This window comes from Pseudorasbora parva, chromosome 19 (genome assembly GCF_024679245.1).
Source record: "Pseudorasbora parva isolate DD20220531a chromosome 19, ASM2467924v1, whole genome shotgun sequence".
NCBI classification, from domain to species: domain Eukaryota; kingdom Metazoa; phylum Chordata; class Actinopteri; order Cypriniformes; family Gobionidae; genus Pseudorasbora; species Pseudorasbora parva.
Genome location: NC_090190.1, coordinates 40,158,059 through 40,183,653, shown reverse-complemented (window position 1 = coordinate 40,183,653; position 25,595 = coordinate 40,158,059). Strand labels below are relative to the sequence as shown.

The 25,595-nt window shown below is 38.4% G+C and overlaps 1 protein-coding gene and 2 long non-coding RNA genes across 5 annotated transcripts; 1 reads left to right on the top strand and 2 right to left on the bottom strand.

Annotated features, from left to right (window-relative positions):
- Positions 1–5,626: 5,626 nt before the first annotated feature.
- On the bottom strand, positions 5,627–8,554 carry LOC137048133 (uncharacterized). The gene is made up of 4 exons (XR_010899318.1): positions 8,313–8,554; positions 8,100–8,220; positions 7,723–7,857; positions 5,627–6,233 (listed from the first exon to the last, which is right to left on the bottom strand). It is a non-coding gene; the product is annotated as an uncharacterized lncRNA (long non-coding RNA).
- A 3,923-nt stretch (positions 8,555–12,477) lies between these two features.
- Positions 12,478–19,978, bottom strand: LOC137047812 (uncharacterized). 3 transcript variants are annotated; one of them, XR_010899251.1, is made up of 3 exons: positions 19,849–19,978; positions 13,080–13,214; positions 12,478–12,948 (listed from the first exon to the last, which is right to left on the bottom strand). It is a non-coding gene; the product is annotated as an uncharacterized lncRNA (long non-coding RNA). The 3 variants fall into 3 exon arrangements; XR_010899250.1 differs by having other exon boundaries at positions 19,773–19,849; XR_010899252.1 differs by lacking the exon at positions 19,849–19,978 and adding an exon at positions 14,357–14,375.
- On the top strand, positions 19,806–25,375 carry btd (biotinidase). The gene is made up of 3 exons (XM_067425694.1): positions 19,806–20,084; positions 23,594–23,743; positions 23,831–25,375. Exons 1-3 carry the CDS (start codon positions 19,806–19,808, stop codon positions 25,049–25,051), a joined length of 1,650 nt encoding a protein of 549 aa, XP_067281795.1. The 3' UTR covers positions 25,052–25,375.
- The last annotated feature ends 220 nt before the right edge of the window (positions 25,376–25,595 follow it).

Genomic DNA, 25,595 nt, shown 5'->3' with positions numbered 1-25,595 from the left:
ATTTGTGCCTTCAGGCGGGTATGTTACATAGTTATCATAACTATCAGAATCCAGTGTTCTGTATATTGCGTACGTGAGTTTTTGTTGTATATGGCTATTGCTGCGCGTTTAGCTAGAATACAAAACCAACCCATTGGGCCACTGAATCTGCATTAACGACAACAGCTGGGGCAACAGCCTTAGTCCTAATGGGTTGTAGCTATCTTAGCTATCAAAATCCAGTGTTCGGCACTTTGCGGACGTGAGTTTTTGTTGTAGATGTCTGTCTTAAAAAAAAAAAAATAATAAAAAAAAATAAAATAAAAAATTGTCGTGTATTGTGCTAATTAATTGAGATTTCTTACAGCTCTTACAGGTTTTTGGCCTTGTCTGTTCCGTTGCTTCTATTACTCTCCCCTTTTTTGTTAGTCGCTTTGGATAAAAGCGTCTGCTAAATGATTAAATGTAAATGTAAATGTAAATGTTTTATTTTTAACAGTAAAATGACACTACTGTCTTTAGTGTGCCACAAAAGCACCATAAACAGTATTTAATTAAACAGAAAGTCGGACAAATATTTCATTAAAAAATAAAATAAAATGAACTGATCATACTGTTTTTGTTTCTGTGCATTAGTGTATTTTGTGTGCATGTATGCTTGTCAAATATTTTTCAAACATTTTGTTAAAGATTAGAACATGTTTGACAAAAAAAAAAAAATCTGTGTAAAAGTGTATGCGTGTCTATGGAGCCCATTTTAGCTGAATACTGTGGCCAGTTTTAGCTTAATCAGCCATTTCGGCATAAAATGATCCTTTTCACAAAAATCGAAGTTTCTTTTTTAAATTAAACTTTTTTATTTGAAAGAGCATGTCATAACCTTGTTCATAAACCTTTGCTTTGTTGGTAGGCTTACTTATAATTGCGTTAGTACCCTTATTTATGATGGATGGCTCACTTTCCTTACTATTTCTCTGACAAGCTTTATGTAACTCTATGCTCTGCTTACCATAAAAAACTCAGACCAATCAAAACTATTGTTACATGTCAACAAGTGTTGAAGTAACAATGTAAGATCAGTTACTGTGATTGGCTGTAAAAAAAAATTAAGAGATATGATGCTACAACCTTATTTGGCCCATTTTACCCGATGGCCCATTTTAGCTGAGTTCACCCTATTCATCAGTTTGCTTGGATGAATTTGCAATGTTTATTTCGTTATCATGATGTTATGGATGTTTGTTTTAGGATAGAACTGTTAAATGACTGCTTAAAATTACAAGGCAAACTAATACACTTTTGTGTAATTTCTCCGTTTTGAACTGAAAACAGGCCTAATTTAGGCGATTCGTGTAATGTAATAATTACTGGTAACTGTCAATGTGAGAAGACAAGAAACATCAATGAAGCCGTGAGTCTTCAAACGTCTTGAAATCATAGACCGTAAAACTTTACTCTACTTTTCACCGCTAGAGGTCACTTGAACAAAGCGGTAGCTTGATCAGTGTCAATGTCAATCGTCAGATTTAAAACGTACTCAAGTACCGAAAGTAAAAAGTAAATATTCAAATTAACTGTAAATATCAATAAGCAGATCAAATCTTTTGGGACTGATATGCAATGCTTTTTGAACAAATGATAAGATTAGATACTGCAATTAAGAATTTGTTAGATTTGCAATTAATAAGAGACAATGAAGCACCTTAACGCAGTATAGGGGTTAAACTTAAAATAGACATGTTCCATAACATTAGCTCCATAAAACAGATGAGGAGCAAGATAATGACATATTACATAACAATTAGTTAATAGTCATGTGCCTCAACAAGTAAAGTCATACTATAATTTTGCCAATTGTTATGATTAATGATTAATTAAACAGACAACTGAGAGTCGGAATGCATGGCTTTGAATACATGAATTTACATTATTAGTTAATGTAATATGTTATTAGGGAATTAATGATGTCATATTTAATTAATAGCAATTCATATATTACTTAATCTATTAATCATAGAGAATGTTCATTAGTTGCTGATGCAGTAATCATTAATAAATGGTTTAGTTCTTCATTAGTAATACACTAACTCATGATTATCTGTGCATTAGTTAGGCATGAATTATAATAGTGCAGCTGTATTGTAAAATGTTACCGATGTTTTCATAGTAAATAGTGTGCCGCAAAATAAAAAAGTTGGGGAAACACTGAGCTAACGTTAGTGTGGCAAACCTGACTTGTCAGCTTTTCCAAGTCTATACCCGACTGGATCATCCATGAATGACCAGAACGGTTTGGAAATCAAGTGTAATAAATACTTAATTCTTGGAGCGGGCATGGGGAAATGTATAGGAGTAAAAAGTAAACTTTGCCTTTAATATTGTAGTGGAGTAAGAGTAAAAGTAGATGCAAATAAAATATACTCAAGTAAAGTACAGATCCCCCAAACAAATACTTAAGTAAAGTATCAAAGTATTTTTACTTGATTACTTACCACCCCTGGTCGTGACACATATGTAATGTGAGACATTTACTTACGTTATTTACCCCAAAAAAGTCACTGTTTGGACTTAAATAGGCAAGTAATTCCCTTTTGGACTTCCCTTTTGGAAGGAAGTGCTGGTGAAACTTGGAGAATGGATTTCACCAATACAACCTTATAGGCCTACTTGTGTCTTCTTGGTGATAAACACTTCTACCACAGGGTGTCAGCAAAGCACATTCTGGAATAATAGTTACAGGCTGAAGGTATTATTGGTGCAAAACAACTGAACACGTGTGAGAGTGAAATTTGTATCTGTAGAGCATATCCACACATGTGTATCAATAAATTTGAAGTCACAGAGAAAAATCTTTTAGGAGTTGTAAACTTGTAGCTTTTTCTCTCTCTTACAAACACAACACAACAGTTACACCTTCACACATTCTTCACTGCAGGTGCACGAATCACAAATGAAGAAACTCATACGCTCACGTGTTTGCTACAGTGAATATGGTGCAAAACGCATTCACACACCCGTATCAAAAATGTGAAGTCACAGACAAATTTTGAACATCCGCGAATTAACATGTGAATCCATGCAATGAGAGTTCAACACTTGTAGAATATTTGGTCACAAAAGCATTACTTTTCTTGGATATTTTTCTAACACAATCACAAGTCTAATCACTACAACTGCTCGAATCTGCTGCTACGAGTCTCACGTGCTGTTTTTACCATAGATATCCATAATAAAGGCTAGAAGTCTCGTGCGCGCTGTTGGCCAATGGAGGTCGCCGCATAGGGGGTCGCCGTCCGCAACTGGCGGCCATCTTGTCACAGGCAGCTCGCTCACTCGTAACAGTGTTTTAATGGTGCATTTACCTTTAAATAACCATAACTTGCTCAATTTTCAACCGATTTTCAAACTGTTTCGTTTCTTATAAATGTCAGAGATGTAGTTATGACACTACATACTTATTAATAATTATAACCAAGGACTTCAATATGAAAGTAACATTGAACAGAACAGATAGGTGCAATGAATATACATACACACAAGGTATTTATGTTAAATCAATATATAGGCTACTGAAACTGTGTACCGAATGGCAACATGAGAAATTATATATATTTATACACATATACAGCTCTGAATTTTTTTTCCAGAGCTAGCTATATATATATATATATATACGCTTTTATAATAAGAATATCACTATTATAATAAAATAATTTGTATTTAAAAAATTTTTTTTTAACAAAAACAAAAACATGCAAACTAAGTTTATTTTAACTAGACAATAAAACCTATAATTGAACAGCTCGATTGTGGTCTGATCCTCTTGATAACGTGCACGTAAGTTAGCCGTGATACACAAGCTGCACGATTAAGTCGTTTATCGAATCGAAAAGCTGCAATTTCAACGTGTTAAAGCATCCAGATTTGTATAGCCTTGTTAGTAACGTTTGTAAGAAACCAAACCATTTGTAAATCCGTAAAGATTTCAGCGAGATAAAAGTATTTATGTTCGTACAGATCACTCATCTTACATCAGGTTCCACAGAGCCCAACAGAAAGCTTGCCTGTGACAAGATGGCCGCCGGTGATGATGATGGTGACTCCGCCGTAAGATATCTAGCCCTTTTTATGGATTTCTATGATTTTTACGCCTTCAAATGACAAGTTCTGCCCGCTCTCACTTTTGCACCATATACACCGAGAAATGTGGAGCAAAAGTGAGTTGTGCATCTGAGAGGCAGCGGCAGGCCCTGTGCAGAGAGCAGAGACTCTCGGCCAATCAGAAGAGCTCGTTTGTACAGTTCAGTCTCTCGATGTGCAAAACTGATAGAGACAGACCCCAAGTGACTTACAGCTGTAGTCGCAGCAAAAGGTGACGTTACAAAGTATTAACTTTAGGGGGCCGAATAATTTTGCACGCCCAATTTTTCAGTTTTTGATTTGTTAAAAAAGTTTGAAATATCCAATAAATTTCATTCAACTTCATGATTGTGTCCCGCCTGTTGTTGATTCTTCACAAAAAATTACAGTTTCATATGATTATGTTTGAAGCCTGAAATGTGGCAAAAGGTCGCAAAGTTCAAGGGGGCCGAATACTTTCGCAAGGCACTGTAAATATATATATATAATTTTTTTTAATATTTTTTTTTTATAAAATACATTAAATCAGTAGGCTATTTTTGTCAAAGCTTTGCATTTTTGTTGTTGTTTGAGGTCTTATTGCAATAATGCCACATATGTTGCCACTAAAGAAAATACTTAATATTCTATACTATACTATACTACACTATTTCTGTATATATAATGTAGAAAATGTCACAAAATCTTCCACTGACAAAGGGAACCATTTTTTTTTAACTAAGGAAAATCAGTTGTTTTCATATTGACCAAATGAGGGTCGGGGTAGCTATAGTATATGTGGTCAAATGTAAAAATCATTTAACAATATAAAATCAATATATATTTTATTGGAGTTGTGTGAGTTGGGAGTAAAATTAGCGTGACATCACACAACGGTGTTGTATTGTGGGATGTGGAGCTGCCTGAAGCACATAAGCTGTGTCCCAATTCAAAGGCTGAATCTTTCCAAGGGCTCGACTTTAAAGGCCACAGCGTGTACTTGGCACTACAGATTTGGCCAACCAGATGCTCTCTGAAAATACTCTAATAAGCTCATGCCACATGCCTCTAATTAGCAATTGAAAGTGGTAAATCATCATTGATTATAGTGACATGATACACTGCATATCAGACAGCAGGACTGAATGCTTCCTACAGTTCCCAGAGGATTTTAGCAACTGATCTAGATACAATCTTTTTCTTTTCTGCAAAAAAAAAAAAAAAAAAACTGCTTGTGTGTGTTTGTTGAAAGGAGGATTCTGAAATCCACTGCCGCTTCTACTCACTTAAAAACGTTGGGTTAAAAATAACCCAACACGTAACCCAACTGTGGGTTGGTATAGCACCTTCCCAACATTGGGTTATTTTAACCCAATGCATTGGGTTACAAAACAGTTGGGTTAAAAGTAACCCAACAGTTGAGTTAAATTTTTATTTTTATTCAAGCCATTATTTGAATAAATAAAATACCCATTGTTTTCAAATACAGATTTTTTTATTTGTATACAACAATACATGTGCTTTAAAATATATATTTTAAATGTCAAACTAAATATTGGGGAGTAAATATTTATTGTAAATATACATAAATGTGTAAATATTAAATTCAAAATACACAGCACACATAATACACAAAAATGTACATAAGGTAAACATACATAAAAGGTGTGCATACAAAACAAAAATTAAAAATGAACACAACAAATATTAAATTAAAAACCTATACAAATATGGACAGAATACACAAATTCATAATATTAAATTCTTCCAGAAATAAACAACTTTATTAAAAAATCTACATTGTACACTGTATGCCTTTATGTGTTGTTAACATATCTTAAGTAGCAAAACAAATACAAATTATGATAATCAAAGTTTTTAATGAGGCAGCAAAATATATATTCAAGTTTGCATGCTACAAAATCTCCCAAATGGGGCAGAGGTCTTTGGATAGTTCATGTCATAAATAAATAAAAAATCTGAAACATACAGCCAGTGCTTGAAATAAGGTCTTCTGTTCAACTGCCTCCACAATGAAAATGAAAAAAATCAGCGAGGTCTCTTTGTCCCCAAGCATCGTCATGTGGATCCTGGCTTGTCTCACTGTTCAGCTAATGCTCCATGTTAGTTCCAACCTTAAAAGAATTAAAAAAAGTTCAGTTTGCTTGCACTGTGACAACATCAGCAGTGTTAAATTACGTAAAAGTTACAATGAAGCAGTGTTGTACTGAATTAAACAAATTGTCACTAATTAGTCATTACATCTGCTGTTCATTTTTCACCAATCAACATACTAATCCTCATGCCGTTTCAAACCTGTAAGACTTCGGTTCATCTTCTGAACACAGAAAGGCCTAGAAAGGCAGTAAAGATATTAATGTAATCTATGTGACTCCAGTAATTCAACCTCAGTTTTATGAAGTGACAAGCGTATATTCTATCCCTTAACCATAATTTACCACTTTATTTACAAAACATTAATCTCAACACATGTTCACGAGAGCCTCTTGACGCATGCGTGTTGTGTTGAAGAGAGAGCAAATGTCGTTGTGTTTTTTTTTGTGTTGTTGTTGCAAAAAGCACTCGTGTCGCTTCATAAAACTGAGGTTAGACCACTTGAATCCCATGGATTACTTTAAAGCTGTCTGTCCTGGGTCTTAAAGTGGTAGTTGCGTAGGTAGTCAATGGAGGGACAAAAACCTCGCAGATTTCTTCAACATTTGTGTTTTAAAGAACAACGAAAGTCTTACAACAACACGAGGGTAATTCATGAGATAGTTTACCCAAAAAAGAAAATGACTTCGTGATTTACTCACCCTCAAGCCAACCTAGGTGTGTATGACATTCTTCTTTCAGACAAAAACAATCTGAGTTATATTAATAAATATCCTGGCTCTTCAAAGCTTTATAATGGAAGCCCATAATTTGAAGCCCAAAAATGCATCCATCCATTATAAAAGTGCTTCACACGGCTCCGGAGATTAATAAGAACCCATTGAAGTGAATTGATGGGATTGTGTAAGAAAAATATCCATATTTACCACGTTATAAAGTAAAATATCTAGCTTCCAGTGGACCGCCTTAAGTATTCAACTTCTGAAAAAAGCGTAACTGCTGTGAGAATAACGTCGGACGTAGTGTAAAAAAACGTAAATGCCGAGACGATTAAGTTGAACGTAGCGTAAGCGTTTTGAATTGCGAGAGGCGTTACACTTTCTTTGTAAGTTGAATAAGGAAGGCTGTCTGTCGAAAATTTGTTATTTTAGTCTATAAAGTTTTAAATATGGATATTTTTTCTACAAAAACCCATCGATTCACCTCAGAAGGCCCTTATTAACCTCCTGGAGCCGTATGGATTACTTTCATAATGGATGGATGCACTTTTTTAGGCTTCAAATTTTGACCATTATAATGCTTGGATTAGTCAGGACATTTATTAATAACTGATTGTGTTCGCCTGAAAGAAGAATTTCATATACACCTAGGATGACTTGAGGGTGAGTACATTATGGGATATTTTTTGGGTGAACTATTGGATAATCTATTAACAAGCAAAATCACTAAAGGAAATAATAAATGGATGCACTTTATCAAAGCTAATTTGATAGTGTTGCTTTTACTTACAGGCTGATGGGTGAATGTAATTAAGCTTCTCTTCATTTCAGCATATGTTGGACACACCATGTTGTCCATTTGTGAGGTATGACGATGATGGCAGGATGGCAGGAAAGGTTTTAAAGGCAATTTCTCCATGGTCATCTTTGAAAGACAAGTTAACAGAAAAAGAGAAAAAAACAGTTTTCACCTATACCAAATGTGTGGACCTGATTTCATATGCACTTAGACACAACCAAAACAACTTATTGAAATTAAAACATACTGTATGAAAATGAGAGAAGACAGCTGAAAAAAATAATAATAAACTGGTTGTTTCCCAAATAACCTGGTTCTGTAGTAGACCCTGCACTGCACATTGGCCTATCTAATGTTATTCAACTTACCAGCTTGCTAGTAGAGACTCCAAACCCGGAAATGTGATCAGATAAGGAAGACGTCGAACTTGTGTACTATTGGTGATACTCCAGGACTAGAGTCGAGAACCACTGAGATCCAATCCTCCCTCTGCATTAGAATGAAGCAGGGGAAAATAACCAGAAAAGTATATAAGTCTTTAAAAAATAATTGTGTACAACTTGTTTCAATATCGTACTCACCTTTAATTAAATGGCAGAGGTTCAACTGTTCTAGTCTTTGCTTCACAAATGAATCCATTGGTCTACAACACAGGTATATAACACATTTAGTACAACATATTTAAAATATAGGCAAAAACTGTCATAGCTTCATAAGAAAACGTACTTTAGTTGTATGATTTAGCTACTCCTGTAATACGTTTAATAGTAACATGCATAATATATATTCATATGACAACATTCATTAACGTTACAATTGTTAGCACAATATTTCAGTTTTCTGCGTCAATGCTGTTGTGAATATCTGCACTCATTCATCTCACAACAGATATTTAGAGTAGTAAGTTACTGTTGGATATTCGGCGAATTCAAACGCTTCTCCCTGAATCTCACAGCGCTGCTGTGGTGTCGTGTGACCGGGTCTGAGCGGGTCTGAGCTCGCGCTGCACGGGCCGAGCTGATAATGCTCCGCGCGGCTTTAGATAGTGATTTCAGACCAGGCATAAGTTACTTACTTTCTTTATCGCCGTATTAAGTTTCTAAATAGGTACACTAGAATAATGTTTTTACTTTATTACTGCTAGCGAGCTAACTGGGATAGCTATGGTTTATTTTTCCAGAGAGCATTAACGGGATTTTTTAAAATAAAATTCAGTTTTCGACTATATTCAACGTTTCAGTACACAATACATAATGTTATAAGAGTTGTATTCATAAAAAAATGACATGTCTTACCTTTCATTTCATAATCAGGCTGCAGCAGCGTCTTCTGTTGGCTTGGCAGTAACTGGACGGTTTGCCGTTAAAATTTGAACCGTCACTGGGGAAACCATATTTAACCCAACGGCCGGGTTATTACTAAAAATAACCCAACGATGTTAAAATAACCCAACGTTTTGCAAAATAACCCAACATATTGACCCAATATGTGTAACCCAACGGTTGGGTTAAAAAAATAACCCAACGTTTTTTACTGTGAGAAGTACTGTGATATATATACACACACACACAGGTATATTGAAGCGGCAGTGGATTTCAGTATCACCCCTTTTAACACATTTTGAGGGTTGAGATATATATATATATATCTTTTTTTTTTTTTTTTTTTTTTTTAATTTACTCCTGACTCTTGGTCTTAATTTTTCACTACTGGTCTTGGGTCATAAGCTGTTAACCCCTAACAGTATATATGTGTGTGTGTGTGTGTGTGTGTGTGTGTGTGTGTGTGTGTGCATAGGCGCCGATTTATGTTTTCCTCCGTGGGTGCTCATTGGCGCACGCGGCCTTTAAAAAAAGACCTAAAAAAATTGGTCAAACATTTTTTGCATTTCAGAACCTTAGGAAATGGACAGCGGCCGACACGAACACACACACCTATTTAATTGATAATAACGCCGTAAAGTAGCATCTCTTTCAAATCAGGACAGCGCCAATTCTCACAAATACAGACAAATATATCATGTAATCATGCACAAAACTTGACCATCTCTGAGGAAAGCTAGGTGAGATTTTGATACAGCTAGAGAGAAGACATTGATGACATGCCTTTATTTGTCAAAAAAGGAGAATTCGTATATCTACAGGAACTTATTGCCCTTTTTAGCACACAAACATTGAACTGAAGAATTAACTTGCATTTATCAAACAGCCAACATCAGTGTAGGTTTGCCTTGTTATACTCGCGTCCTGTTATACGCGTCCGCACGAGCGCGAGGGTGCACGCTGCAAAAACGCGGAGTGCGCGAGACCCCGTTTCGCTTGGCGGTGTGCCCGTCAAATCTTTTAACTTTGCCTGCGGCTCCGCAACCGAAGAAGCACGAGATCCAGACGAATCTGGCCGAGCCTGACGTCTCATCACGGCACACACCCAGTCTGCGCGTCGAGTTTAAACATCTCCCCAAACGGACGAGGCGCACGCTCCGTCAGCGAGAGAAACATCGAAAACAAACAAGCATGCAAATGGAAATTATCGCGGCCGGAAAAATTATCGAGCTCATTATTTTATTATCATTGACTATCGCGACAGTTATTATACTTTTTGGGTTTTTTTGGCCGATGGCCCTCGGTTGGACGGCCGTTCTGGACTTTTCCAGAACGCACCGATTGCCAATCCGTCCCTGACTGGCAGTCTGGCACACGTGGGTGCTCGATATTTTCCGTGGGTGCTCGATATTTTCCGTGGGTGCTCGAGCCCCGGAGCACCCACAGTATCGGCGCCTATGTGTGTGTGTGTGTGTGTGTGTGTGTGTGTGTGTGCGCGCGTACGTGTGTGTGGTTGAGAGAGTTTGAGAAAGAGAGCATGATTTCCACAGATAGCGTGAAGTGAGAAGGAACTGTAATGGGCCTTTCACACCGAACGCGGAATGCGCTGCGCTTGCCGCGGGGTTCAGCGCAGCCCTTCAGATGCGCTTCACTGGCCAGCGCAAAGTAGGCGGAGTTTTCAAAACTTTTTGCGGGAGTTCTATATGTCTATTTCTATTCATTCAATCAGCAGCAAATATGTATCTGTCCCGTGCTAAAAAGCGAGCGATTAAGCGATAGCAATAACCCTTCTAGTAAGAAGAAGAGAGAGAGCAGCAAGGAAGAAGAGGTATATATACACACACACACACACAGAGTGTGAAAACAAGGCATATAAATAAGACATATATCAATATATCATTATGATTATTATGTATATGCCTTGTTTGCACATTGTTTGTGTGTGTAGGCCTATATGTGTGTATTATATTATAATAATATTATTGTACTGACACGCACAGTACAAGATGTTCATCCATTTTGATTTCCGTGCTCGTTTCTTTCGATGTACCGTTTCTATTGGCCGCGCGGGTAATCGTTACAGAGCGCAGCGGCAAAAGTTAAAATATTTTGAACTTTGACCGCGGCATGCGCGCAAGCTCGTCAAGGGTGCGCTCCGCTGCGCGTGCGCTTTTGTCGGCGCAGCAACAAACCGTCCGTGCGTGGCGCAAGCCATTGAAATGAATGGATTTCTTAGCGCAGCGGCGCCGTTTCCGCGTTCGGTGTGAAAGGCCCATAATGCGGTCGACAGAGCTAGAGAGTAACTATGCGTTTACTGAAAAATAAATGCACACCATTCATCAACTAATCAGAATCAAGCATTCAACAGCCCGTGCCGTGGTATAATCTGTTTGGGTCCGTGCATTCGGTGCTAACATGCTAACATCTTGGTGCCAGATACCACAGCACACCTTCAGAGGTCTGGTGGAGACGCCTCGACGGGTCAGAGCTGAGCAGGGCAGCAAACCGGCGACCAACACAATATTAGGAAGGTCATAATGTTATGCCCAATCAGTGTGTTTATTGTTATTAGTAGTAGAATTATTATCTTTTAATAAAAGTTACTATTATCTATTAATGTTATATATATGTTTTACAGAAATGACCAAAAATATCTGAAGCACCACCACCAACTAAAATGAAAAATATACATCCATACATGGTTATCAAATTGTAGTTCTAATGACCAAAGTCCTATCATTAAATAGTGATTGATTATCATAACATCATAATTTAATACTTGAAGAGTGTAAGTTCAGATATTTAAAAAGCTGTGTTTTACCCAGATAAGCTGATTTGGTGTAACACACACACACACACACACACACGCATGCACATTTTGTCCCCATAACGTAGGGATTACCAGGCTGCGCACACACACACACACACACACACACACACACACACACACACACACACACACACACACACACACACACACACACACACACACACACACACACACACACACAAAATATTATATCTGTCTGTAGCAAGTAAATAAAAAATGACTAGCCATTGTTGAGTCTGTTGCCATGGTGTGTGTATAGGGTTGGTTCTGCTGCCTTTATTTGTTTTTAGTTTCTTTGTTCTTCTTTTAGTCCTGATTGTTTAATTGTCTCCCAAAAGCTTTTGGAAATATATACTTATATTAATTAGGCTTTTTTTCTGTGATATCGAAATTGGTATTTAGAATTGTGAAATTTCAAAAGGATCTAAAATGTTGATATAATATTAATAACCTTATTTCATCTTAATAAAATTACTCAAATGCCGACCCCTGTACGACACGTACGCTCTTAAATAATTCACCTGTATATAAACACCCGTCCTTAAGCGTTTTGCAGGTCGAAGGTTGTTTAGAAATATCACCAAAGTCAACAAGTGTTTTTTCCCCTTTATTTATATTATGCAGTCTTCATTTACAATCATACTTTTTTTTTCCCAAATTTTTTTTAAAGCATGCAGATATTTATCAGAGCAGAGAATATCTTCAAAACAATCAATAATCTGGCACAATCTGACATTAAGTGCTCAGAAGCGTGTGCAGATCCCAGGAGCATCCCGTAGCTTCAGCCGTGACGATCAGATGAGCTGGAAGAGTTTGAGGAGCCCAGTGGAGGTGAGTGTGTAGAGCAGAAGTCCAGGCAGACCCACCATCCCCACAGATGACAACGACGCTGCGGCGCTTTTGGCTCCTGCTGTAGTTGCTGCTGCTGGTTGATTTGCTGCTGCTGGTTGATTTGCTGCTGCTGGTGTGTTCTGGCCGCCGTTGACGGCATTGGTAAGATCACAGCTCGCAATAATTACAGACACTATCAGTAGTACTTGAGTTTTGGAAGCCATATTCAGGTCCCTGTTTAGATGAGACAAAAAACGAAGTAAAATGATAACATTCCACCTCTTTTTAAAATGTTTTCAAATCATATTCTATACAATAATATTTTATAACCAAGACACATACTGCTTTATATAAATCATATTTACCGTTTGCCACAGATGACTGTTCTCCGTGTCTGTCCACTTCTCTAGAAGGATGTTGAAGTGATGCCAGAGCCGAGTTTGAGCTTTTATTTGAATGTTACTCGTCACACCCTCACAGGAGGCGGAGATCTGCTATTACTGATGGATGGAAGTCAATACATTTACTATCTTGTAATTTTGAACATTTATTATTATATTTTTTACTCTTCCTCTTAAAAGGATACCCTTACAAAAATAAAATTGATTTTATTAAGTACACTTAAGTAAAGTTCAATTAGGCTATATTTTTAAATATACTTTATGTAATAAGTATACTAATATAATTGTACTAGAAGTATACTTTCTTTACTTTGTATAGTATAAGTAATACTTCATACTTAATTACTTCTAATTTAATGTTTAATGCTTTAAAAGAGTTATCATGCAAGCCTGTGGTTGTGTCGAGTATTTTTTTAAAGTTGATGATTTAAGTAAAACCATAGACATTAATTCATGCATGAAGTAAAAACAATAAGTTTGTATTATAGTAAAACAACTATGCTGGGTTAAAAAAACAACCCAATTTGCTGGGTATAATCTTGAATAATTAGTACAGGATAATCTTGCACCATATTAATATAAAAAATACACAGAGAAAGAATATTACATTCTTTGTTATCAAAAACCTGAAGTGAATAAAATTTCGCTTCCCCAGACTGGGGCTCGTGAGTTTAATAAAAAAATATGAAGTAATTAAATTATAAAAATGTAAATAAATAACTTTAACATAAGAACAACCAAAAAAAAAAAAAAAAAACGATGCACCTGCATGTCATGTGAACATTAACCAACATCAGAGAACCAACTTTTATTATCATTTATTTATTATTATTATTGAATCTCAGGGCTTACTTAAAATAAATATATTAGGTCAAAAATGTTCAGCGGACAAACAAAAAAAGGGCAAAAATCATTGCATTAAATATGAAGTGACATGAATTTGTAATGGGATTGAAAGACAAAAGCCTTCCAGAGACAGCAATATATGGTGACATGACTCACTGAGAGATAATTCAAATAATCATTTATGTTTTTCAGGAGATGATTAAATATGCAATGTTGAGAAAACACTTTATAAAACTTTCTTTGATTTTTGTAAATCCAGTGATCAAATGTTTCAGTTTTCAGCGAGTGTCACATGACTAGTTTTTGGAATCTGAATACGTAATTACCCATCAATGACAGTAGTGTGTACGTGTCAAAACCAAAGTGTATATTGGGTTCATGGTGTGAGATCTCACCCATTTCCTCAAGATCTGCACGGTCTCTGAACAATACTTGCAGCATTGTCTTTAGTTTAGTTCATTTGGGTCTGAATGTCATCCTCTGGGGGCAGCGGTTCTCAAACCTCTCCATGAGGACCCCCAGCACGGCACATTTTGCACGGTCCCCTTATCAGACACACCTGATCCAACTCATCAGAGATGGCAAGACCTGAAGAGGGTGTGTCAGATGAGGGAGACATACAAAATGTGCAGGGCTGGTGGTCCTCATGGACAGGTTTGGGAACCACTGCTCTAGGGTCAAGTCCTGGTCTGGGTCTTCAAGTATCAGGGGCCTATACCATGAAGCCGGTTTAGCTGGTTAGCCAGATATGTTTAAGATTAGTTTGTGTCAATTCTGGGTTTTAGGTACCATTAAAGTGGTTTGGCTAGCTGTGTTCATCTCCATAGTTACTTACGCTCCATGGCTAACCTGCTCCAGGGCAGGCTATGTTCTGGATACGAGATCTCAAACTGAAATTGGACCAATCAGCTGTGAGTAAAGTCATAAGGCTTGTTTGAGATGAGCAAAATCTGCGCAGAATCGATCACCGGTGATCAGCGCGAGATGCATGCCGGTTAGAAATGTGTCCGAGGGCGGTCTGCCTTGCTCTGTTGTCATGCCGACGTATGTCAAAAATCTCTCGCGATGGCAAGGCGGACGTGTCGGATTCTGCAGTCGAGCGCAGTTGCTCTCCACCGACTGCGCGGAGCAAAAGCATGATGGGAAACGACTTGCTGACGACACAGCTTAATGCTTATTGGTTTAAACAACTGTGATGTATAGTTCTTTTTTTTAAATATTTGATTTTAAAACTCTGATATCATGTTTTTATGTGAATAAATTATGTGTGAATATTCTTAAACTCTCGGAGAGTGCGATCTCTCTGTTGGTTATGTGATTGTTGTCATATTAATAAAAATATATAAAAACATGTATGCAATTAAAGTAAAAATGCTTGATAAACAGGTCTTTCGAATGGAAATAAATAACAAAAACTTTGGGTGTCTTGTTCATAATCTTTATTTCCATATAAAAGCAACAGAACTTAAATTACATCCAGTTTATCAGCAAGAGAACGCACGAGTGTGAATCCCGCGATATCCGCAACTGATCTCGCAGGTGTCTGATCCACTACGAGAAGAAAGAACTGTCCGGCTTGCCTGCTCTTTTTTCACTCCTCCCCTCACTGGAGCCGCCTAGTCTCGCCTTTATTTCAGGCGAGGCAAGGCGCATCTCAAACAAGCCTATAGATATCCATAATAAAGGCTAGATGTCTCGTGCGCGCTGTTGGCCAATGGAGGTCGCCATAACTTGCGGCCATCTTGTCACAGGCAGCTCGCTCACTCGTAACAGTGTTTTAAATGGTGCATGTACTTTTAAATAACCATAACTTGCTTAAATTTCAACCGATTTTCTAACTGTTTTGTTTGTTATAAATGTCAGATATGTAGTTATGAAACTACATACTTATGAATAATTATAACCATGGACTTCAATATGAAAGTAACATTGAACAGAACAGATAGGTGCAATGAATACACACACACACACACAAGGTATTTATATATAGGCTACTAAAACTGCAAAAATATGATATATATATATATATATATATATATATATATATATATATATATATATATATATATATATATATATATATATATATATATATAATATTAGCAAATTAGAATTTTGACCACATCATCCTCGCTATCCATGTTGTCTTACTCCAAGCTGTATAGGCTGGAAAGCCTACTACCAATTAAGCATATTAGGTGATGTGCATCTCTGTAATGAGAAGGGGTGTGGTCTAATGACATCAACACCCTATATCAGGTGTGCATAATTATTAGGCAACTTCCTTTGCTTTGGCAAAATGGGTCAAACGACGAACTTGACAGGCTCAGAAAAGTCAAAAATAGTGAGATATATTGCAGAGGGATGCAGCAGTCTTAAAATAGCCAAGCTTCTGAAGCGTGATCATCGAACAATCAAGCGTTTCATTCAAAATAAACAACAGGATCGCAAGAAGCGTGTGGAAAAACCAAGGTGCAAAATAACTGCCCGTGAACTGAGAAAAGTCAAGCGTGCAGCTGCCAAGATGCCACTTGCCACCAGTTTGGCCATATTTCAGAGCTGCAACATCACTGGAGTGCCCAAAAGCACAAGGTGTGCAATACTCAGAGACATGGCCAAGGTAAGAAAGGCAGAAAGTCGACCACCACTGAACAAGACACACAAGCTGAAACGTCAAGACTGGGCCAAGAAATATCTCAAGACTGATTTTTCTAAGGTTTTATGGACTGATGAAATGAGAGTGAGTCTTGATGGGCCAGATGGATGGGCCCGTGGCTGGATTGGTAAAGGGCAGAGAGCTCCAGTCCGACTCAGACGCCAGCAAGGTGGAGGTGGAGTACTGGTTTGGGCTGGTATCATCAAAGATGAGCTTGTGGGGCCTTTTCGGGTTGAGGATGGAGTCAAGCTCAACTCCCAGTCCTACTGCCAGTTTCTGGAAGACACCTTCTTCAAGCAGTGGTACAGGAAGAAGTCTGCATCCTTCAAGAAAAACATGATTTTCATGCAGGACAATGCTCCATCACACGCGTCCAAGTACTCCACAGCGTGGCTGGCAAGAAAGGGTATAAAAGAAGAAAATCTAATGATATGGCCTCCTTGTTCACCTGATCTGAACCCCATTGAGAACCTGTGGTCCATCATCAAATGTGCGATTTACAAGGAGGGAAAACAGTACACCTCTCTGAACAGTGTCTGGGAGGCTGTGGTTGCTGCTGCACGCAATGTTGATGGGGAACAGATCCAAACACTGACAGAATCCATGGATGGCAGGCTTTTGAGTGTCCTTGCAAAGAAAGGTGGCTATATTGGTCACTGATTTGTTTTTGTTTGGTTTTTGAATGTCAGAAATGTATATTTGTGAATGTTGAGATGTTATATTGGTTTCACTGGTAAAAATAAATAATTGAAATGGGTATAAATTTGTTTTTTAAGTTGCCTAATAATTATGCACAGTAATAGTCACCTGCACACACAGATATCCCCCTAAAATAGCTAAAACTTCCAAAAATATTCAGCTTTGATATTAATGAGTTTTTTTGTGTTCATTGAGAACATGGTTGTTGTTCAATAATAAAATTAATCCTCAAAAATACAACTTGCCTAATAATTCTGCACTCCCTGTATGTATATATATACACACACACACACATATACAGCTCTGATTTTTTTTCAGAGCTAGCTATAGCTTATATATATATAATATATATATATATACTTAATAATAAGAATATCACTATTATAATAAAATAATTTGTATTTTTTTTTTAAATAAACAAAAGAACATGCAAACTAAGTTTATTTTAACTTCAAAAACGCAATTTAGGGGGGGGGGGGGCTTAGAAGTCAGTTTTCTATACATACATAATACATATACATTAATCAGAGTATGACTTATTTTGTTTAAGTTTTAAGTTTTTTTTATGATAATACCCCACCCATTGGTATCACAATGATATTTGGTACAGGGGCCCAGCAAGATGATTTGTACCCAGGGCCCAAAATTTGGTGCTACGCCGCTGTGTAAATCCGTCAAGATTTCAGCGAGATAAGATTATTTATGTTCGTACATATCACTCATCTTACATCAGGTTCCACAGAACCCGACAGAAAACTTGCCTGTGACAAGATGGCCGCCGATGGTGACTCCGCCGTAAGATATCTAGCTTTTATTATGGATATCTATGAGTAAAGGTACACCCCTCTGATGCAGTAAAGTCACTCCCCCTGTTTCTACTCCAAATTAAAGGTCACTACATAGCAAATAGTTTTTAAAGACTAAAACGTCTGGCTTTTAACAATTCTTATTTAAAATAATAGTAATTTTGAATGATTTTGATATAATTTATGTAATAATTATACCCATAATCAACTACACATTTATCATTTTAGTAAATTATTCATTAATAGGCACTTTGTTAAAATTAATATTAATATAGTCATACAAATAAGCTTTAAAATCAATAAACAAAGCTATTAAAAAAATCTATTAAAAAGCTGACTGAGCTTTAACGTTCAATTCTCTCTCTATATCAACTATATCTTCATAACTTTTACTTGCATTGACGTATAATATTTGTTCTTTTAGTTGTCCTCTTTCATAAATAGCTATTTTCTTCTTGCTGTGTAAATTTGTTTAAATTCTTAATATATTTCAATCATGTAATATCAGAAGAGCGAAATGAATCTTGCTGCTTCTCTCATGAGAAGTGAATCTCGGTGATCCACAGCGTGTGATTGGCTGTTCACTGCTGATGTCACCTGAACTCAGGAAAAAATTACTAATCCTGTAACCCTGAGTTTGTTAATCTACCATCATGGTACAGGCCCCAGGTCTTGACTTCCTCAAAACACACACACCAAAATGACAGTGCTGACAAACCCCATTCACAACAAACTGAGATGCTCTGTGTATTCTGACAGCTTTCTATCAGAACCAGCATTAACTTCTGGAGCAGTTTGAGCTCCAGTAGCTCGTCTGTTTGATCGGACCCCACGGGCCAGCCTTCGCTCCCCACGTGCATCAATGAGCCTTGGCCGCCCATGACCCTGTGGCCGGTTCTCCACTGTTCCTTCCTTGGAGCACTTTTGATAGATACTGACCACTGCAGACCGGGAACAGCCCACAAGAGCTGCAGTTTTGGAGATGCTCTGACCCAGTCGTCTAGCCGTCACAATTTGGCCCTTGTCAAACTCGCTCAAATCCTTACGCTTGCCCATTTTTCCTGCTTCTAACACATCAACTTTGAGGACAAAATGTTCACTTGCTGCCTGTCAGTGGTCATGATGTTATGCCTGATCGGTTTATATCCCACCATGTAATTTGCTCAACTTTGTTATCCATCTCAAATGAATGAACCAGAAGTAGCCTAATATGCCAAATGCCAAAAGTAAGACATTTTACACAAAATTTTAAACTGAATAAAAAAGGGAATTGAATAAAAACCGCAACGTAACAATATCTGGCTGCCGCACATACATTAAACAACATTTACAGTTACATAAAGAGTATTTTTCCACAATACCAAAAACAATAGTGGTATGTATTTATATGAAAGTCTACATAGCAGATGGAACTCATGCCAACCAATAGAATCGTGGGTGACGTAATGTCACCCGGAAGTCCATTTACAACGTGTTTTTGTTTATTAAAAATATATTTTTTTAATGACAAGTGCATGTAAATATACTTAGAGGAAAAACTAATTTAAATGATCTGAAGATATATACATAAGCAGCGAGCAAATTTAGAAAATGTAGTTCCTCTATTTTAATGTTCATATTTATGTTAACTTGATCACGCGCCTCTCCTACCTAACGTTGCTCCTCTTGAATTCATGATCGGTGATGATTAACCTGAACTTTTGGACTCAACAACAGACTGACTCACATGAGTCCGTGTTCACCCTCCTCATGGCGCTCTGGTTTGCCGGGTTTGTGCTCTGTTTGAGCGGACTGCACCTCATCCTCGCCACGGGTCATCCGTCCTATGTGGCGGCGGTGTACGAGCACCGCGTGCGGCTGAACTCGAACCCCCGAGTCCCGCTGGACCGGAGATCCGCCCTGGAGCACATGAAGCAGAACCTGTGTGTGTTTGAAGAGCAGACAGTGCTGGCAGCACAGCAGGTACATGGGCTTGAAACGCCGATCAAATCACGCATAAACAAACTAAAGAAATACAATACTCGTAACATGTACAATATGCATAATATTAAAGCAAACACTTTACACATGAATGCGGAGATCTCCTTTTTAAGATTAAAAGCATCGAACCCCACAAGTTATCAGCAATATCATTTCAGGAGCAAAGTTAGAGGTCTACTATGAATGAGATTGGACAGTGAGGCATTACTGTAACAAAGTTACTTTTTCAAATAAGTAACGATACGCACGTTACTTTATTTTCCCGTTTATTTACTTACAGCTCTCAAGCTTTCATACTGAGTGAAAGTGTGTGAGCATGAGGGTTATTGTAGTTCTAGACTAAATGTGTGCATGCATTTACTAATGCTGGCTCATAAAGTCTGTCTGAAATCAGTTTTGTGAGGTCCCTTTGTGCAGAAACCACAAAAAGCAACAATTCAGCTGCCTAGGTTTTTTGGATGCAGCCTTTAACTTTCTTCTTCTGCATCATAGGCCTAATTATGAAGGTATTTTTGGTGCGAAACAACTGAACACATGTGAGAGTTGCATTTGTAGCTGTTGAGCACATCACATGTATCAAAAAATTTGTCACAGAGAAAAATCTATTAGGAGTTGTAACGTTAAACGTGTAGATTTTTTCTCTCTCCTACAAACACAACACAACAGTTAAACCTTCACATATTCTTCACTGCAGGTGCACAAATCCTAATCTACGAATCACAAATGAAGAAACTCATACGCTCACGTGTTTGGTACAGCTGCTGCAGTGAATATGGAGCAAAACGCATTCACACCCATATCAAAAATGAATTCACAGACAAATTTTGCACTTCCACAAATGAATATGTGAATCAATGAGTTACACACTTGTAGAATATCTGTTACAAATGCATTACTTATTTTGGATATGTTTCTAACACAATCACAAATCCAATCTCTACAACTGCTTGTAATGTGAAGCAAAAGGGATTTGTGCTAGCCTAGAAATCTAGATGCACCCTAGCGGCAGCAAATTTAATCTGCCCGCGAGTTTCGTCTAGGAACTCTCAATATCCTTCTGAGCTGTATTTGACTAACTCTTGCCGGACCAATCACATCGTGTATAGAGTCGGTGGGCGGGGCCATAATGACGACGGCCGAGTTGCGTTTGTGTGCTTCTAGTAAACACAGAAACTGGCGAACGGCGGTCTTTCGAATCAGCTTTGACCGCGACTCTGGAAGACTTGGAGTTAAGCTTTTCTCTGAGAAAAGAACAAAGAACGGCACTGAAGCCTTCCCTTTAAAAGGGAAGATGTGTTCAGGGTTTTGCTGACCGGATACGGTGAATGTTTAATCTGTCAGCGAGCTCTGCTTCACCTTCGTTGCTCTGGTTGGTTGTAGCGCTATCTTATCGCGTGCAGAGGGAGTTTGAAAGACAACCATTTATCCGCCCCTCAGATTGAGCTGTCAATGGTGTTTCCAGACCAAACATCTTGATGTGGGTCTGGCTTGTCAGGCTAGATTTGTGCATCTGTGCATCACACATTAACGGCTCAAACGAGCTCTTCTGATTGGCCGAAATTCTCTGCTCTCTGTACAGTGTCTGCCACTGCCTCACAGATGCACTTTGCTCCACATCTCATACTATATATAGTGAAAAAGTGAGAGCGCTCGGAACTTGTCATTTGAAGGTGAAATGTGCTTCAAAAAACTGCATTCAAGCAGTTGTAGTGATTGGACTTGGGATTGTGTAAGAAAAATATCCAAGACATGAATGCATTTATGACCAGGTATTCTACACGTGTGGAGCTCTTATTGTATGGATTCACATGTGCCCTAGAATGATTTGAAACGATATTTTAAATTGTTCTCTGATATCTAAATAGAGGCTATGTGGCTTATTTAAGATCAAAAATTGTCCATTTACAACCCTATGAATTGTCCCTAGGATGTAACGCTCTGTTTTTGCCTTATTTGGAAGGGTTGTGAATATTAATGCAGTGTTCTGCTCTGATTGGCTGTTTCACTGCACTGCTGCTCAATGACAGCTAACACATCTATACCATCCGTCATGGCAATTATTTTACAATGACAGCTTCTCAACTTTCAATCACGAACTGAACTGGGTAGCGCGTAAATATGTTGTTTGTACAGTAACGTTACAGTTTGACAGTAGAGCACTGATTTAAAAGTCGATTTATTTAGCCAAACAAAGTAATGTAGAAGCCAGTCAAAATAGTCAGTGTCATGTTTACTACTCACCCGCTGCAAAATAATCATACTTCAGTTCTCAAAAATGTATATTTATTTAACAAATTGACTAAGCCTTGTCAAATGACTGTCGTTTCAACTTAGATGAAGGTGGTGTTAGTTACACGGATCGAGTGATTGATCTGTAGGCAACTAATTAGTATAGTACACATAGTTTCTGAGCTATGTGTTAATGATGAAATATAGGCTCATTTAGATTTCAATCCGTCAAAAGGGATCGACATACGTATCTACTGTTGTATTTTATGACAACACTGGCAGGAAATAATATAAACCTGTCATTTCACAAACTGTTATGTGCTACTTGGAGTTTCCAATACTAGCATCTTGCGTTAGATCTAGACAACACAGGGGATATTATCGTAATGTTGTCTTATTAAAAAACTGCGTTTGACAGTCAAGAAGTGGGTAAAACCACTACATACTGCTTGCAGGAATACGGTTGAAATTGGCCCTTTCTTCAGTATCAGACGCTGAGCGAATCCTGCTTGATATTGTCCAGGTTAGAAAAACTCTCCGTGGTGAAATAGGCAGAGCAAATGAACAACTTTGAATTAAATTGTTGTAGTATCCGATTGTAAATAAACACCAACCATGACTGTTGACATTTTTTATCTGTGGAAAGGGTATGAAAAGTCCCCATGTCCCCTGCACAGCCTGGAACAAGACATTTATTTCCATGATCTGCCGTTTTCGCTATCATCGTGTGACGCTTGTTTATCTGCTGAACTCGTGACGGCTGCGCACTGCACAGTTCTGCCTGACAACGAACATTGGCTGACATGCAAATATTAGGGGCGTGCATATTAGGGATCCCAGAGATTGCGTCACATGTGGCATTATGTTGAAAACAGCCTGTTTTTCCATGGTGTTTTTCACAAACAAGATTTACATATGAAGGAGGAGGCAATGGGGTTTGAGACTCAATGTATGTGATGTCCATGTACTGAACTCTTTTTATTTAACTATGGCAAGGTTAATTCAATTTTTCATTCTAGGTCACCTTTAAAGGAAGTGTATGTGAGATTGTGGCCAAAACTGGTACTGCAATCACTTTCAGATGACTGTAGAGCGGTGTACTAAATGACAATATCCTGGCCGGACTGTAGTCAGTGATAGAAGTATTTGAAATGAACATGTTTTCTTAATGTCTAGTGACGTATCAGGGCCATTTTATGATTCATTGAAATACATTTCTTACATACAGTTCCTTTACCATTTATATTTTATGTATTAAACAGGGTGCCCAGATCATAGTGTTTCCAGAAGATGCTATCCATGGGTTCAACTTTACCAGAGCGTCTATCGCTGGTTATCTGGAGACCGTTCCTGACCCTCGGGAGGTCACGTGGAGTCCATGTGCTGATCCACAAAGATTTCCAGACACTGAGGTACAAAACTGAAATACAACCTTTTTTAAGAAATCATTTGACATGATGATTGCCAGTTTTAGGATAACTTTTCACAATCATTCTCAGGTTCTCCAAAGCCTCAGCTGTATGGCTCAGAAGAACCGTCTCTTTGTGGTGGCCAACATGGCGTCCCGTCAGAGATGCAGCCGAACCGCCGACCCTCGCTGTCCTGAGGACGGCCAGTACCAGTTCAACACAAACGTGGTGTTCAGTGACCAGGGCGTCATCGTGGCTCGATATCACAAACAGAACTTGTACTTCGAGGCGGCGTTTGACGCTCCGCCGAAATGCGAGTATGTGACGTTCACCACACCGTTCGCGGGCTTATTCGGGGTGTTTACGTGCTTCGACATTCTGTTCCGTGACCCGGCGGTGACTCTCGTAAAGGACATGGGCGTCCGGCAGATCGTGTACCCCACCGCGTGGATGAACCAGCTCCCCCTGCTGGCCGCCGTACAGTTTCAGCGCTCGTTCTCTCATGCGATGGGCGTCACACTTCTGGCTGCCAACATCCGAGCTGCTCCACATGGCATAACCGGCAGCGGCATCTTCACGCCATGGGATTCGCTCATTCATCATGATATGAAGGGGGATTCTGGGAAATTGCTGGTGCATAGAGTGCCAGTTTTAGATCCGTCATTTATTGGTGACGGAGCACATGAAGCAAGACATAAACTGGTGCCATTTTCTGGGTATCCAAAAGAGAAAGCGAGGTCAGAAGAACCAGAAATAACGCATGATTGGCCTACACATAGCTTTGACCCTGTTGATGGTGTGAAATACTGCCAAAAGGACTCTGAATGTGCACCAGGAGCTGCATCTACAACATTTACCTCCATCATGATGTACGATAATTTCACTTTGCTCCCTTTGCGAGGAAGTGAAGGGAACATTAGCATTTGTAGTGGCTCCGTTTGCTGCCACCTGCTGTTCCGGAGGTCCGACATGCAGGAGTTTTACGCTCTAGGCGTCTTCAACGGACTCCATGTGGTTCATGGGACGTATTACCTGGAGATCTGCGCTCTGGTGAAGTGCACAGGGGAACATCACAGCAGCTGCGGACAGGAAACCGAACACGCTCACACGCAGGTGGACTTCAGGCTGACGGGGACCTTTATGACTCCACATGTGTTCCCTGGAATTCTGGGTAGCGGGATGATTGTGGATATTCCGGATCATTCTGGTTGGGAGAGCGGAAAGCGCTTTTACATGAGCCGGACAGGAATGAGTGCTGGACTCGTTACAGCTGTGCTGTATGGGAGACACTATGAGAAGGACAATGATTAAAAGTGCACCAACTTTCATAGGGAAACTAATTATAGTGCACTGCAAATGTAACAGAGGCCAGTCACTGCACGTAAAACCTCATTCCTCTGACCTAAAAAAAATGCTCTAGTGACTGGCACTAGAGGTCGCAGCCTTTAGCCTCCTTGTGAGAGCGTCACACTCTCATGCCGGCGGACCCGAGTTTGGGTCCCGCTTGGAGCGGGTGGTTCAAACAGGAGGGGTTACACCAATAGATCATTTCATCTTATTGATATGCATTTCTTCACCCCAAAATGAATTTAGTTATTAAAAAATTTAGTCATTTTAATAAAAACCTCATTCCAAGCCTGATTTTTTTTTGTCCTGTCAAACACTTTTCAAGTATATTATTTTGCAACATGGAAGTATATTAAACGGAAGTTGAGACACCTTTTCCTCCCTATTGTGATGTATATCCAAGAGAAACACTTCTCAAACAAGAACAAATGTAGGACAGGGCTTGTCTTTGTCTGTGGGCGCTCTTACATATTCTTCTAACATATAATATCATAATTTTTTTATTTGC

Bases quoted from the DNA above. Each gene is read 5' to 3' on its own strand.
- btd (XM_067425694.1), top strand. From the start codon at position 19,806: ATGATTAACCTGAACTTTTGGACTCAACAACAGACTGACTCACATGAG. The intron at 20,085-23,593 runs GTACATGGGCTT...TGTATTAAACAG, and splicing joins CAGTGCTGGCAGCACAGCAG to GGTGCCCAGATCATAGTGTT. The intron at 23,744-23,830 runs GTACAAAACTGA...AATCATTCTCAG, and splicing joins AAAGATTTCCAGACACTGAG to GTTCTCCAAAGCCTCAGCTG.